At 32.4% G+C, this 16,618-nt stretch overlaps 2 protein-coding genes and 1 pseudogene across 5 annotated transcripts in view; 1 reads left to right on the top strand and 2 right to left on the bottom strand.

Annotated features, from left to right (window-relative positions):
• Positions 1-14,566, bottom strand: part of LOC123266732 — a 751,444-nt gene extending 736,878 nt beyond the window's left edge. For all 4 annotated transcript variants that reach the window (XM_044731127.1, XM_044731129.1, XM_044731128.1 and 1 more), the window contains exon 1: positions 14,104-14,566. The gene's annotated coding sequence lies outside the window, so the exon portion shown is untranslated. The remainder of the gene's footprint in view (positions 1-14,103) is intronic.
• On the top strand, positions 2,015-3,206 carry LOC123266738. The gene is made up of 2 exons (XM_044731137.1): positions 2,015-2,485; positions 2,568-3,206. The coding sequence occupies exons 1-2, from the start codon at positions 2,239-2,241 to the stop codon at positions 3,119-3,121; spliced, it is 801 nt and encodes a 266-aa protein (XP_044587072.1). The 5' UTR covers positions 2,015-2,238; the 3' UTR covers positions 3,122-3,206.
• LOC123268002 overlaps positions 9,313-16,618 on the bottom strand; it is an 8,394-nt pseudogene continuing 1,088 nt past the window's right edge.

Raw genomic sequence — 16,618 nt, 5'->3', positions numbered from 1 at the left:
AATTAACAATTTTATCCTATTATTAACTTTCCGCTGAGAAAATCGAAGATTTTTAAAAATCGGGAAGCTATTGTTTTCACCCTCTTTTGCGGAAATCGAGTTTTCATCAGATCTCGACGTTTGAAGTTCACAGGAAGCTTCCCTGACTATCCCTGCAAGGTTGTCACTATGTCTGTATGTATGTATGTATGTATGTATGTGTGTTTTTTTTTTTTTTTTTTTTTTAAGGGGGGGGGAATCCTTTTCACGGATTCTAGGCATAGCTGTTTGGCCTGGATATGTGGCGAACCGACGCAGTGTCATACTAAAACTCGACGCTAGCGCCCCTACCCACTTAACCATAAACCCCTTTTCCTCATTCCCCTAATCCCTCATGGAAACCGCCGTCAGGCATTACTTTGTGAGGGGAGGATCTAGCTACTGCTCTTTCTTCTGGTGGCTACGGTGTTATTCTTTCCTCCTTCTAATGGGCGTCATTCGCTCTTCTTTTTTCTATGGACCGCAGGTCTGACAAGGAAACTCTCTCCGGTGTCCCCCTCCGATTTTGATGAAACTGAGATATGTTATTCTCCGTCGAAATCTAAGAGACACGTATTTTTTTTTATCTGCGGAAAAACATTTCTAGGGGGTAAAACTACCCCTCAAAAGTTAGCCTCCAAAGGGGTGTTTTTCAAGTTTCGCATACTTGCAGTTTAAATAATCGAATGGGACCAATTGCATAATTTTCAGGGTGGAAAATCATGAAAAATGCTTTTGGTTTTATAATAAAACAATGGATAGAACAAAAGTTATGAGGGTTGAAAATCACAAAACTTTTATAAAAAAAAAACTATTCGATGGATTTCAACGAAACCAACGGCAAGCGGAAGAGGAAAAAAAAGTAGAGAATACGTCTTTCGGGGTTTTTCCGAAAAATTAAGTTTAGGGGGTGAACATCCCTTAAGCATATCTACAGTGACCACCAAGAAAATATCGTTTTTTATATTAATTTTGATATGAATTCATCAATAATAATTTTTTCGTACATTTCTAGCATTTAGAAAATAATAATAATATTATATCTTAATATTTTACTTATTTGTTTACTTCGCATCCCAAACTTTATTTTGTGTATCGGGACATCAAATATTACAAATGTCATTTAATGTGAATCTGCTTTGGAAAAAAAAAAAAGAAAATGCTTATAATGATTTATTATAATCATAATAATCATTCATCGTTATCTCATACAAAAAAAGAGATAATTATATTTTTAGTATATATGAGTCAGTAATGTGAAAAACAACATAGTATAAATAAATGTATCATTTCGAGATTAGTTTAGTTACTGCGATGTACTTCATCTTTTATAATTCAATATTATAATCGTGTTTTTTTAATAAGTGAATAATTTAAAATTGTACGAAAATCTTTATTTTAGTACATAGAGCAAAATGGAAGTCAATCCTATAAATGTTATAAGACTACTCTTAACAACATTTCAAGTCATGAACATTCCAGAATCGCCAGTAAATGACGAAGAAATACAAATCAAAGAAAGTTTTGAAAATATTTTACTCAATGCTATGAACGAATACTCCGGAGTCGAAATGGTCGAAGAAAGTTCTTTGCATTTCCAAGAACCGTATAAAGATTGGACGATGGAAATCGTGGAAGATAAAGAGTGGGCAAATGCACTAGTTGATCAAGAAACACCTATCGACGAATGCACTAAGGATGTTGAAGATTTATCTTATGAATATAAATTGAAAGCCGTCGAGTACTGGCGTAGTGGCAAAAAAAAAAAATTTAAGTTTAGACAGTGTTAGACAAAAATTTAGAAAGGTACAATCTGTGCGACAGTTACGAAGATGGGCTCATACTTTAAATCAGGGAGGGACTTATAAGGAAAAATTAGCAAGAATTTGTGAATATACATTACAAAATTTCAAAGCAGCTATAGATGCAGGTTTAATCGTACATGATTGTGACATAAAAAGATGGGCCTTACAAGCTCAAAAAGAAATTAGTGCGGAAGATTTCCGTTTTAAAGCATCAACAAAGTGGATCGCGTCATTCAAAAGAGCACATCGCATCGTATCAAGAAAAATAAATAAGTTTATCACGTCCAAAACCATTGAAGATAGTAAATCATTAAAACAGCAAGCTGAGGAATTCGTCAATAATGTAAAACAAAAAATTAAAATTTATGAATTAGCAAACGTATATAATTCAGATCAAAGTGGTTTTCAGTTGGAAATGCATTCCGGTCGAACTTTAGCTGTTGAAGGAGAGAAGCAAGTAGAATGTCTTGTACAATCTGTTACTTCTACTACTCATAGTTACACAGTTCAACCAACTGTATCCGCTGATGGAAAGCTTTTATCCCCACTTTTTTTGGTTCTAAAAGAACCAAGTGGTAAATTTGGACCAATAGTTGAAACAACACTTTTTAGACCTCATAATGTATACATAGAAGCATCAAAATCAGGAAAACTTACATCAGGTACGAATTATTCTTTATTTTTTTTTCTGGTTTGCGCATAAGTTATTGTTGATACAAATAGTTCATATTTTTTAATTTTCAGATCATTTCAAAATTTGGTTGGAGAGGGTGTTTTTTCCAAATGTGGGCCCAAAATCTTTATTACTAATTGACTCATGGACTGTGCATTGTCCTCAAGTTGTACAAAGCGTTAAACCAACAAATGAAGATACTGAAGTAATGATCTTACCAAAAGGTACAACTGGGAAAATTCAACCGCTTGATGTTTTTGGATTCCGAGTATGGAAAAATTTTGTTCGATATTTTTCGGATCGTACAGTTTTGATGAATTTGGACATAAACTTGCATTTACGAAATAACATTATAAAATTACAATCACTTACACATATCCAATTGTCATCTCCTCGGTACATAAATTTATTCAAGTACTCGTGGTACAAAAGTGGCTACACAGAAGTAAAACCAGATGAGTTCGAAAATCCTGTGGATTTTGCATTCCACGGATCATGCTATTCTCATTGTGAGGTTCCTGGTTGTCAAAATATAGCAATTATCCGCTGTTCATGGTGCAAAAAGTCGTTGTGTTTTCAACATTTTTTTCATGAACATCACGATTGCAAAACATATATTGAATAGATCTGCATATGACAAAATGATGAATTTAAGTATTAAATTTCATAAACATCAGAAATATTAAATATTTTTGTAAAAAATCATTTGTAAATTATTTTTAAATTTAATTTGATTATAGTAAAGCATATATTGTAAGCATTTTTTCTTTTTTCTTTTTTTTCCAAAACAGATTCACATTACATGACATTTATAATATTTGATGTCCCGATACACAAAATAAAGTTTGGGATGAGAAGTAAACAAGTAAGTAAAATATTAAGATATAATATTATTATTATTTTCTAAATGCTAGAAATGTACGAACAAATTATTATTGATGAATTCATATCGAAATTAATATAAAAAACGATATTTTCTTGGTGGTCAATGTAGATATGCTTAAGGGATGTTCACCCCCTAAACTTATTTTTTCGGAAAAACCCCGAAAGACGTATTCTCTACTTTTTTTTTCCTCTTCCGATTGCCGTTGGTTTCATTGAAATCCATCGAATAGTTTTTTTTTTATAAAAGTTTTGTGATTTTCAACCCTCATAACTTTTGTTCTATCCATTGTTTTATTATAAAACCAAAAGCATTTTTCATGATTTTCCACCTTGAAAATTATGCAATTGGTCCCATTCGATTATTTAAACTGCAAGTATGCGAAACTTGAAAAACACCCCTTTGGAGGCTAAACTTTGAGAGGTAGTTTCACCCCCTAGAAATGTTTTTCCGCAGATAAAAAAAAATACGTGTCTCTTAGATTTCGACGGAGAATAACATATCTCAGTTTCATGAAAATCGGAGGGGGACACCGGAGAGAGTTTCCTTGTGAGAGGACTCCCGTGACAAACGTGTTTGTGGCGTTCCAGGCAGCCTCTGATGACAGCATTGCTTCTACTATTGTCTCTGGTTGGATTTTCCTCTTCAGGATATTCTCCAGCTCATCTCGCTGTGGATAAAAACGTGGGCACTCACAGAAGACATGCATCTTCATTGACTTCTGGGCAGGACGGGCACTCTGGGGAATTATCATGCTTAAAGCGGTGGAGATACGCCCGGAAACAGCCGTGTCCTGATAACATCTGCGTAAGATAAGAGTTGACCTCACCGTGACTCCGGTTTAGCCAAACGTTGATCCTTGATATGAGACGATGCGTCCACCTACCCTTCACTGTGGCATCCTACTGTAGTTGCCATCGACTTATGCTCTTCTGCCGTTCTTCTGTTCTAAGCTCCTCAGCGCTCAGTGTGGTTGATTTCTTGCGTTGGTAAAGGATCCGTCTTTCCTCAGCTGAGTCTCTGAGAGGCAAAGTTCCGGAAATGACACACACTGCTTTCATAGATATTGTGCGGAAGGCGCTCGCTACACTTAAGGGGTTATATCCAGCTCGAAGTGGCTGGCTCCTGATCTACTGCTGTAACATACACCTCGGCAGAGCAAGCTTACATCAGCCGTGGCCTGTGTCGTCGGAAACTATGACACAGGTTCCGGACACTCCCAGTGGGTTACAACAGAGAACGATCTTCTTCTTGCTAGGTCAGTTAGTGTGACCAACTCATTAAGGGGAGTTTTGTCCACGGGAGCGTATTTTATTTAGCTACTACCCTCTGTTCCTTGTCAACTAAGAGACTCAGTGTCATCCAAGGACAGCGAGCGTTCTCCCATCCGCTCGGGGAGACGCGCCCGGTAGCAGTATCTCTTCTGCCCCGAGTATGTATGTGTGTGTGTGTGTGTGTGTGTGTGTGTGTGTAAGTATGTGAATCGCCTATAACTTTTGAACGACTTAACCGATCGGAACCAACCAAATGGCGTTCTAAAGAGTCCTCTCAAACTTAAATTTCCTGAGAATTTGAACCGATTCGGACCGATAGATTTTGAGAAATTTTGAAAAATCTCAAAAAAAATGAAAAAAAAATCAATTTTGAAAGTGGTTTTTTTTTTTGGAATAACTTTTAAACGGCTCGATCAATCAACTCCTAAAACTAATTCGCCCTTGACCTTGAAAAACCACGTCGATTACCGCTGATCCGGTCAAAATCGGTTGATTCGTTCGAGAGATATCGTGAACGAAAGAAAACCGAAAAAAGTGTTTTTTTCACATAACTTCAACATTTCTTATCGGATCGTTTATGATGTAATAGAATAATTTTTAGAACTTAAAAAACTGCATTGATCGCCGCCTAGAACGTAAAAATCGTTTTATTCTTTCGAGAGATATCCTCGACGAAATATTTGGAAACTAGAGCTTTTTCAACATAACTCCGATATTTTTTGGAATGACTTTTAAACGGCTTTACTGATCAATTCCAAAAACTAATCAGCTTTTAACATAAAAAAACTACGTCGATCGCCGCCAACTGTGTAAAAATCGGTTTATTCATTCAAAAGTTATTACGGTTTAAAAATTTGAAACATTGTGTTTTATCAAACTTCTATTAGACCTTTGAGCTCGAAGAGCTCAAAAGCATGAAAAGTTATCTCTTCAAGCTCAGAGAGCTCAAAATAGCACATAAATAGTATTTTTGAGCTCGGAGAGCTCAAAAGCATCATTAGTGCAATTTTAAGCACCTAGTTATGAAATGAGCGGGAAGTTGCACGGATGGCCTCAGGGTCTCCTGTTTTTCTAATTTTTATGTTCACTTTCATTCTATTAATAAGTTTTGCTCAAAAAATTACTCATTTATTTATATTTAATATTTACCGTTGAAGTGATTTGTTATTACAATTCGTAAAACGTAGTCGATGGCCACAAACAACATGTAATAAATACTTCAACTGTTCTGCATTTTTAATTAGGCATCAGTTATATTATTCAATTAGTGCAATACCCCGTTCAGCAACGTCGTTCGTTGACAAATTTTGAAGCTGTCATCATTGGGCCATGTAGAAATATCTTCTTCTATGAAATCAGAGGGTAAATCAAATTTTTCAAATAGCTCCAATGAGTTTTTTGAAACAACGTCGCTCAAATCGTTATCTAATAACGATTTTTAATTTAACACCAGGACGCTTGAAAGTATACGTATGAGTCGGACAACTGTTATGAAAAACTAAAGTTAATAACAAAAGCTCTCGGTAATCATCTCGAGGATCCGACATCCAAAAAACTAAATTAATAAACATAAGTTGAAAAGATTAGTTTTGATTTTATCAAGGAAATATAATAAACAATTTTTAACTGTAAGCAATCATTAATGAAATTAATAATTTCCATCTTATCTTTATTTAAAGCGGTTACCATAGTCTTATTCTCTATTCCAGTTTTATATTTAATTTGATCAATGTTATCCCATCCTTTTTTGAAACGAAGAGAAATCGGCACGTTAGGACCAGATGTAGTGTTCCAAAAAACTTCAAGAACTCCTCGTAACATAATTTCCAATACATGATAGCGATAAGGAAGCCACACCAATTGAGACACAAAAAGGAAGCTTTGAAATTTGTCTTGAATTTTTCTAAACTTTAAAAGTAACGAATGACCTTGCTGAACAGGGTATTGCACTAATTAAAAAATATAACTGTTGCCTAACTAAAAATGATGAACAGTTGCTGTATTTATTACAGGTTGTTCGTAGCTATCGACAACGTTTTCCAAATTATAATAAAAAATCACTCCAATAATAAAGATTGAATATAAATAAATAAGTAATTTTTTGAGCAATATTAATAATAAAGTGAAAGTGAACATAATAATAGAATAAAATTGTTTATTTTTTTGGTTTATTGCGAAAAAATTCCATAAAAGCATTACATTCATTTGATTGAATAAAAAATAATCATTGGTCAACATTTATCGGAAGTCCAATTTATGTTTGACAAAAAATTTAATCCTTATTTTGACACTGGAACCAACAATTTCGGTGTAATTTATAAAATTCGATCAAATTTTTGAAAAATTGAACTTAGATCTTGAATAACTTTTGAACGCGTGGACAAATCAAAAAATTTCGTCAGACCCTTATGAGCGTTCAAGTCTCTACAAAGATAAGAACAGCGAATTATAAGTCAATCAGTCGTTTGAACGGTACAAAAATCAGAAGAAGCCAAAAAAATTTTTCCTATGTTATTCTTATGGGAATTAAAAAAAATGCGATGAGGACAATCTTAATATCAATATTAAGGGCTCATCTTCTTACAGAAATTTTTTTACACCCAAAAGGAACTTTTGAGCCTGTTTGGAAAAAAAAAAATTTTTTTTTTTTTTGGATTACCCTAATTTTTATATATTTCGATCCGCTGAATCCGAATTTGAGGTTAGTTTGACCCGTTCACCGCCAAATTTTCGAAAAACCTAAAAAAATGACGAAAATTGGCAGTTTCGGCGATTTAAAATAATTTAAAAAATTTTTTTGACCTAAACTAAGCATGATTTTTATGTATTTCCAACCGCTTCATACTTATCTGAAGTTTATTTAGACCATAAGCCATTAGAAGTTTAAGTTAATTCCAAAATACCCTAAAAAATTGCAAAAAAAGCAAAAAATAGCAAAAAAAAAGCAAAAAATTCCAGATATTGTGTTAAAAAAAATTTTATAAAATTAGATCAATCATAATTCTCATGAACTTCGATCCGCCGAGTATAAATCTCGAATTTATATGGCTCAGACATCTCTAAAAATCTAAATAAATGGCAAAAAACCACTGATAATTAAAATAAATCAAGTATAATATGATAAAAATCAATTTTTAAATGAAAATAAAAAATCTTTAACATGTTATCCGATCTGTGGAGTATAAATTTTAGATTTTCTTTTCAAAACCGTTTATTTTTTAATTTTAATCCGTTCTCCGCTTATATCTAACCCTTTTATCTTCAAATGACATACGTAAAAGGTTTCTCTTTCGCTTTCGTATTTTCTCAGGTAGATCTCTCTTCAGTGCCCAACAATGATCTGCCATCATATTGATATCCCACTTTCCTTGATAACGATTTTCCATTACACTAATGTCTTGATGGAATCTTTCGCCTTGCTCTTCACTGAATCGCCAAGATTTTCAGGAAAGTGTGAAAGGTGAGAATCTAAATACTGCAATTTTGAATTCATCAAGCAACCCAAAGTATCGTAGTTGTACAACAACTCTTCAACTAAATTCACGTTATTCTCACTTTTCGTATTTCCTAAAAAGTTTTGTGATACTTCTTTGAAGCTTGCCTATGCTGCTCTCTCAATCTCGTTCATTTCATATTCGAAATTATCGTCCTGAAATAAAGTCCGAATTTGGGGTCCATCGAAAATTTCTTCTTTCAATTTTGCATCACTTATAGCTGGAAAGTTTTCCCCCAAATATTCGAAACAGTTGCCATCTTTGTCTAAAGCTTTGACAAACTGCTTCATAAGACCAAGCTTGATGTGAAGTGACGGTAATAAGTACTTGGAAGGATCAATTAGAGGTTCTCGGGTAACATTGTGAGAAACAGGATTCAAATTCGTTCTCGTTGGCCATTCTTTTTTAACATAGTCATTTTTTCGATCGCGACTATCCCACAAACATAAAAAGCAGGGATATTTTGTGAACCCTGATTGTTGGCCTAACAGTAGTGTTGCAAGAGGAATCCACCAACACACCAGTGTAATAAAAACGATATCAAAAATAGTACATTGTATCCCTAGGGAAAAAGGTAGGACATTTTATCCCGCGTGTGAAATGGCAAACATGCGGGATAAAATGTCCTGCCTTTTTCCCGTGGAGAACGTACTATTTTTTCACCTACCAAGCCAAAAGTTCGCAAAATTTTATTATGTAGGAAATTATTATAATCAAATAAGAGGTTAACCCAGGCAAAACAATGATACAGCGTAAACTATGAAGTTAACTATATAAAAGTATATCATTTTGAACTTTTATGATATGGTAAAGGACAAAATAAGGGTCCAGGGGCGAAGCCCCGGCGGGGTCCGAGGCGGAGCCCCCCAGTCAAAAAAAAAAATTTTTTTTTGATGCTCTAACACAATTTAAGAAATTTATTTCGATATTAATTAAATTTATTTATTAAACTCATTCAATTATAACAGTAATAATTAAATAATATTGCAAGTAATAATTAAAATAATAATAATAATTATAATAGTAATAACTGCGGTAGTAATAATAGCAATAAATATAAAATGAGACACAATAATAGTAACATTAATTAGGAGCAAAATAACAATATTAATTGAAATTTTCAAACTAGTAATAACTCCAATAAAATAGTAGTTACGATCACATTTTTGATTATTTTGAGTAATTAATAGTAACGTTCATAATTTTACAGTTATTAATTTTTATTATCGGATTGTTCATGTTAACTTCTCCTAATGATTTTGTATCAGTTGAATTATTATTCGAGCTTTTACTTTTCACTAGTAATTTTTCTTGGTTCGTAGATTTTAAATTGGGATCGACGTCTGGAATAGGCAAAAATTGATAATTAAACTCCAAATTGTCGAATTCTTCGTCCCAAATGATGTAATTTTCAGTTACTGGTTCATTTTGAAAATTAAATGATGATTCAGTGGATTCGTTTTGATTTACAGTATTTGCTATTATAGCTGGTAAATTTTCTTTATTCGCGTTGCTTCTAGTAACTGTTGATTCAGCCACAGGTGAAACATTCGAAGTTGAAGTCGAAGGTCTTGAGTAATTCTGATCTTTTGTCGTTGTGTTCAAGGAATTATTTTGCCGTACTGTTAATACATTTTCACTAGAATTAACAATCTGATTAAATATTTTTGTTTTGTTGCACAGAGAATTTTCAATGTACCCCTCAGCAACGGTAGTCGACCTTCACCCACCGTGCTGTTTGAGGGTAGTGAGATTTGCACCGGCATTTGCGAGTAACGTCGCTGAGGTACGTCTGAAACAGTGGCCTGCGTAACTCGACGCATACGGTAATTTTAAAAATTCAGCAATTTTTTTAGGTACTTCAGTTATAGTATTTTTTCTTATTGGTTGACGTTTAAATATTTCTTTATCGTAGAGTATGAAGAATCTGTCTAATTCCGTGTTTTCGGGTCGTAAAGCAACATACTGACGATCTTTATCACTGTATTCATCTTGAATAACAAATGAACGCGGGTAATAATTTTTTGTATCTCGGATGTTAACGATAAATCGAGATCCGGTGTCTTCTACATCATGAGTTTTGATTGAGCAGTATTCGCCAGATCTTAATGCCCCACAAAAACCGAATATTAGTATCACCTATAATAAAATAACTTTTGTAAATATTTAGTTGTTGTTAAATCGCAAAGATTTAAATAAAATATTCTTGAGCATACATTTATTTATTTATTTCTTATTTCTTAGTCCAGATGTTTGTTTGTATGCGTAGATGTAATTTTAAAGGTTTACAAACCCTTCATAAAGTTTTAAGCTTACCATTCATAAGGAAAGGTCTTACCATTTTTTTGTTATCAGCTTAGGCTGTTTTATTACGTTATGACCGTCTGTCCAAAATTGAGGAATTTGTCGAGCGTGAGAGTCCAGACTACTCAAAACTCAAGGTTAATGACTACTTGCAAACTAACATATTTCTCAGTCCTTCTGACCGCCCACGTGCGACTTGAGAGGTAGTAATTGGTCATTTTTAACCCCTACCCTTTAAATGTATCTAAACATAACTTCACTAGAATTTGTATGTAGCTTTTTAAGTTAGTTGTACTTGTACTTTCATCTAAGCAATTTTATGTATTAAACTGACATCCTCTTTTATTTAAAACTACCTTTATCTATTCCAAAGACAATCCTTAAAAAATTACAAAATACAATAAATTCGCGTTCGATTAAGTTCTTGCGCGACGTCACTTATAAATAAATTAAAATATTTATAAAACAAAATAGTTGTATACAAATAAAATTGTAAATAATTTATATGTATTATATTCTATAATTTATATTATTTAGCTTTAACTAACCTTCATAGCCAGATAAATCTAGTCAGTAGCGTCATTGAGAAATGTTTTAATCTTATTCATCGATAAAACGTTAGACTTCTTAGGTTTAAACCCTTTACCATTATTTTTTAACAAAGTTTTAAATTTGTGATAAGTGTCAATGTTAATTGAATGTTTGAGGTCAAGTTGGGTTTTCAACATTGACCATCGACGGTTTCAAGCTTTTTGTTAATTGAAATAGACGAGCAACACGCTTTCTGTTATTTCTTTAATTTTTCTATCCTCTTTCCACTTGACAAAATTTTGATAGCAAAAATTATACACTGCACTTGATTTTTTAACAATTAGTTTGTTTTCTACTAACCGAGCTTCTTTTTCGATATTCATCGCTGCATCGTCATTACTTAAACCTGAACTCTCGGTAGAGCTAATATTTGAATTTATAATTAAAAAAATTTATTACGGTTTATTATTTTTTTTATTGAAGAGAATGTTACGTTCGTGACAAATGACAGCAACTGACAACAGCTAAAAACACGATCGTGCATACACAATTTTGGCTATGACAGATACTTGGGCGCATGCGCAACTTATTTTCCCGAGGGAAAAAAAGTGCCACTTTTTCTCGCAAGCAAGGGAAAGAAGTACAAACTTTTGGCTTAGGGAGGAGAAAAAAGTAGAATTAACTAAAATTTTTTGAGGATTAAGGTCAAAAAATTTGAAATTTATATTCCACAGATCGGATAACATGTTAAAAATTTTTTATTTTTATTTGAAAATTAATTTTTATCATAACGGACTTGATTTATTTTAATTTTCAGTGGTTTTTTGCTATTTATTTAGATTTTTAGAGATATCTGAGCCATATAAATTCGAGATTTATATTCGGCGGTTCGAAATACATGAGAATCATGATTGATCAAATTTTATAAAATTTTTTTTTAACACAATATCTGGAATTTTTTGCTTTTTTTTTTTTTGCTATTTTTTGCTTTTTTTGCAATTTTTCAGGGTTTTTTGGAATTTACTTGAACTTTCAATGGCTTATTGTCTAAATAAACTTCATATAAGTATTAAGCAGGTTGAAATACATAAAAATCATATTTAGTTTAGGTCAAAAAAATTTTTAAATCGCCTAAACTGCCGATTTTCGTCATTTTTTTCGGTTTTTCAAAGTTTTCTCGAAAATTTGACGGTGTACGGGTCAAACTGACTTCAAATTCGGATTCAGCGGGTCGATATACATAAAGATATATGGGTCCCGTCAAAAGTACTGACAACTTTTTTTTTTGTGTGCCGGTGCAATTAATAGACTCAATGCCGGCGCGATGCAAGGCTGTCATTAAGGCCAAGGGATATGCTCCTAAATACTTATATATTTATTGCTGTAAATTATAATCATGCGTTAAATTAGTTTTTTTCAACAATATCAAAATACTTTTGAGTCACCATTTTCCTGATATTTTAAAAATTAAACTTTCTTTTGTTACGAACAAGGACCAATTTGACACTATTCTGTAGATTATTCAAAAGCTGTTAAATAAATAAATAAATGATTATTGTGTTTCATATTTATTTTTAATTAAACTGTTTAATATATTTGTCAAAATACTTTTGAGCGTGACTGTACATACATTTTGACGTTCTAATTAGCAAATTGTCTAACTTCATTTTGGAGAATCTTACATTTGTACGAAAATACAATTAGTTAAAAATTTATTATCAGTTAAATGATCTATAAAATACCATTTAATATATAATAGAGGTATAATATTTTGGTTAGAATTATTCAAATAATTTACAATTGGACTACTACTACATCAAAATGTTAAAAAATATCCCTCTAAAAAATAAGGAGTTAGACCAATTGCTAATTAGACCGTCGATATATAAATTTTTTAACCAATGGTATTTATGGAAGTACTTAACTGATTATGACATATGATAGCAAAATCATGTGAAAATTCCACCATTAGGACTAATGCAATAGTTAGATTTCTAACGAAATCAACCTAATAAAACACCATTCTTCAAATTTTCAAACTGCAATTACTTTCCGATGAATAAACCAATTTTCATGGAGTTGATAGCATTCGACGTAGTTTCTTAAATAACATGATTTACTTTTGAAGACTTATTGATCAGATCAAAAATTTTTGAGAAATTTGAAAAAATTTATTTTTTCCGAATTTTTTCGCCAACGACAACTTACGAAGGAATTAACCAATTTTGACCGGCCCGGCGGCGATCGACGTGGTTTTTTAATGTCAAGAGCTGATTAGTTTTTGGAATTGATCAGTAAAGCCGTTTAAAAGTTATAACATAACTTCAAATATAACTTCAAATATTATGCTAAATAAAAAACTCAAACACATTATTGACAGAAAAAAGTTTAACTTCCTGTAGTTATTATCATCAGTACAGTGTGAAACGGCACCAGATTCTTTATATTTTCATTTTCAAGTAAACGGATGGCACCACACATGGGTTTTTTTGCATAAGCTAATTTTCCACCAAAAACCCTTTAATTTGCCTACACATATCACAAACTTCCCCCTTCCCATTTATAAATAAATGAGTTGCGCACACTTGGCCGCTGCGCACAGTTACCCCACATGACTACACACAGACTATTTGTCAGAAAAACCTCCTAGAACCTCCAAACGTTGAGATATGATGTTACCTCGATTTTTAAAAACTGGGATGAAACCAATAACGTCCCGATTTCATGAAAATTATTGATTTTTATAGTGGGAAGTTAAAAATATCCAACCGTTAAAAGGCACAAATTCCAGTTACGACTTTTTCGATAGTACCAAGTTGAACTCTACAAACTTATTTTATTAATTAAGATATAACTACATTTACAAAACATATTTGAATCTATTTAAGACCATTCCGAGAACTTATCATAATAAATTAGCTATCGCTGAAAAGCATAATATACGTTTAGATTTAAAAATCTTCAAAAAGCTCAAATTCAGGACAAGACCTTTCCAATGATAATAAATTCAATTTATAAAAACCTATTTTTAAATATAAATAGGCTGAAAATAAAATCGTTTTTCTCTCTCAATTATAAACATAGATTATTTAATATAACAAAAAATATATAAAATACGTACGTGACTTTTGTGCTCAGGGGTAGCAGGTGGATTCGGTGTATTCGGTAGAGAACCCCCTTGTGGGGTGCAGTGTCGCAGCCGCGCCAGGGCTGTTCGAAAGCCCTCCGTCACGAGGCTCTTTTATTCACCCTTGACAGTCTTTACGTTTCGACAACCTTACTCGACTACTCCCAAAGCGACAACTGTCAACGTTCAGTATCCTTTTCGACTTACTCGTTGTATTCTGCATTACTTCTATGTCCATCCGTCTATAGAGTACCATTTCTTGTCGGACTTAGTTGCTAACTTGGACCACATGGATTTTCACAAACAATTTAGTAACGTTCCCTCGAGAGTCTTTGCTCTGTTAGTTTTATTTACAAACACTCAATGTCTTGGTTATACTACACTCTTATGTATCTTATACCTTGTTTTGTCTACTTCACTCAGAGTGTTGCGTATAAACTTAATCTATCTGAAAATAAAAATAAAAATTTTTAGAACGTAATAAGCATGGAATAAATTTATCAATTGATTTTGCTTTGAATCAACAAAGTAAATAAGACAATATAATAAAACAACAAAAGAATGAATTGGAAGTAAAAAAACGATTAGAGATTCTCGAATTTTTCAGACCTTCAGAGTGAAACTGAGTTAAGTGAGCTCGCTAATCGATTGTCAAGAGGTCGTTGCCCGGCAAATAAAAAGGATTTAACGTGTGAATTCCTAACGTGAATATTTATACTAAACTCTATGTAAAACCATACATTAATAACAGAAATAATCAATAATACAATTGTTTATAGTTCATTCCTTTTTTCTGCTTTATTAAATTTTTTTTCACTCAATTTAAAATATAATATAATTCGCTTCTGCAATTTTTCTTTCAAATTTTATTCGCATGAGTTCTTTTTATTGGACCATACGTATCTCATATATTTATCATTTTTATAAAATAAAATTAAAAGGTTTTAAAACTTCTTTCAATAGAATTAATTTAGTAATTTTGGACGACGAGAAAATATAGTAGAGAATAAAAATGTCGAATACGCTGGAAAAAATTGAATTTAATTAATTACTGCGGACTAAATTGTTTTTTCACCTTAAAACCTTCGGGTAGTTCATTTTTTATTTTTTTTTATCCGCTACTCGATGAAGGAGCGTATTAAATAATTCTCCCTTGGATAAAATAATAAAAAACTCGGAAGAATTTTTCATAATAATCGTCAGGATTTTTTATTATAATTACACATTCTTTGTTATATGAAATTATTATACAATTAATCATACAAAAGAAATCCTAATTTTTTACGTCAAAAGTTTACAGTGATAAACATACTTTTAGTGTAGCAACTACTGTCTTTTATTCTCAGAAAAATTAACTGTTTGGTACTTGACCATGCCATTTTTATTGATTTCGTTTCATGAAGCTTATTAGAAAATAATAGTATGCTTACTCTACTGAATAAATGCACGATGTGGAAATATTAAATAATAAATTAATTTCAACTTTTCTTTATTTTTTGGACATAATCTTAGTCATCTTTAACGCATGATCTAATTCATTATTTGTCCTTTCTTTACTTCATTTAAAGTTGTTGACGCCACTTATCGTCTCCTTAACATGGAATTAATTTGAAATTTGAGATTGAGGCGTGTAAAGATTTTCCATTAAAAAAACACAGAAACTCTGATTTTTTGTCTGTGAATTTCTGCAGATTAGTGGCATTTTCCAGCATCGTTTTGAACATGAAAGAGTATTTTTCGGAATGTAATGCTCTACAAAAGTGTCCATTGCGGCCAAGCCGTAACTCGAACCGGCGAGGTAGTACAGGTCTCTTAACTTGATTTTTTCCATAAAATTCGCCTTTTTTCGCATCTATCTCGTGAGTGACAAGAAACAGGAAAAAAAATCAACGACAAACTTGTAGAAAATTCAATTTCCTACAAAAAAGATGCAAGGCACCAAGTCACTGAAATCAATAATTTCAGAGATATTTAATGATATTTTTAAAAGATATTTTTTATAATTTAACGCAATTTTTGATAAAAATTTAAAGCTACAAAAAATTTATATATATAACAAAAAAAACCGACTATTTTTAATTTCCCACCAAGAAAATTGAAAATTTTCAAAAGTTGGGAAATTATTGGTTTTACCGTGTTTTTCGAAAATCGAGTTTTCAACGGATGTTGATGTTTTGAGATCCTAGGAAGCCTCCCCGAATGTTTCCGCGATGATCTCTGTATGTGTGTGTGTGTGTGTGTGTGTGTGTGTGTGAGGCCGTATGTAAACCTCTCATAACTTTTGAACGGCTTGTCCGATTCTATCGCGGTTGGTGCTATTCGAAAGGGCTTGACCAAACTTAGAATTTTGAATACCAATTGGACCGATTCAGACCAGTAGGTTAAGACCAATCTCAAAAAAACTATAGAAAAAATTAGGAAAACGGTTTGTCCTAAAGGCCATCCATGAGACTTCCCGCTGATTCCGTTAATACCTGGCAGCTTTTTTTGAGCTCTTCGAGCTAAATGA

The sequence above is a fragment of the Cotesia glomerata genome, linkage group LG6, assembly GCF_020080835.1.
Source record: "Cotesia glomerata isolate CgM1 linkage group LG6, MPM_Cglom_v2.3, whole genome shotgun sequence".
NCBI lineage: Eukaryota > Metazoa > Arthropoda > Insecta > Hymenoptera > Braconidae > Cotesia > Cotesia glomerata.
This window is presented reverse-complemented; position numbering and strand designations above follow the sequence as displayed.

Bases quoted from the DNA above. Each gene is read 5' to 3' on its own strand.
- LOC123266738 (XM_044731137.1), top strand. From the start codon at position 2,239: ATGCATTCCGGTCGAACTTTAGCTGTTGAAGGAGAGAAGCAAGTAGAA. The intron at 2,486-2,567 runs GTACGAATTATT...TTTAATTTTCAG, and splicing joins ATCAGGAAAACTTACATCAG to ATCATTTCAAAATTTGGTTG.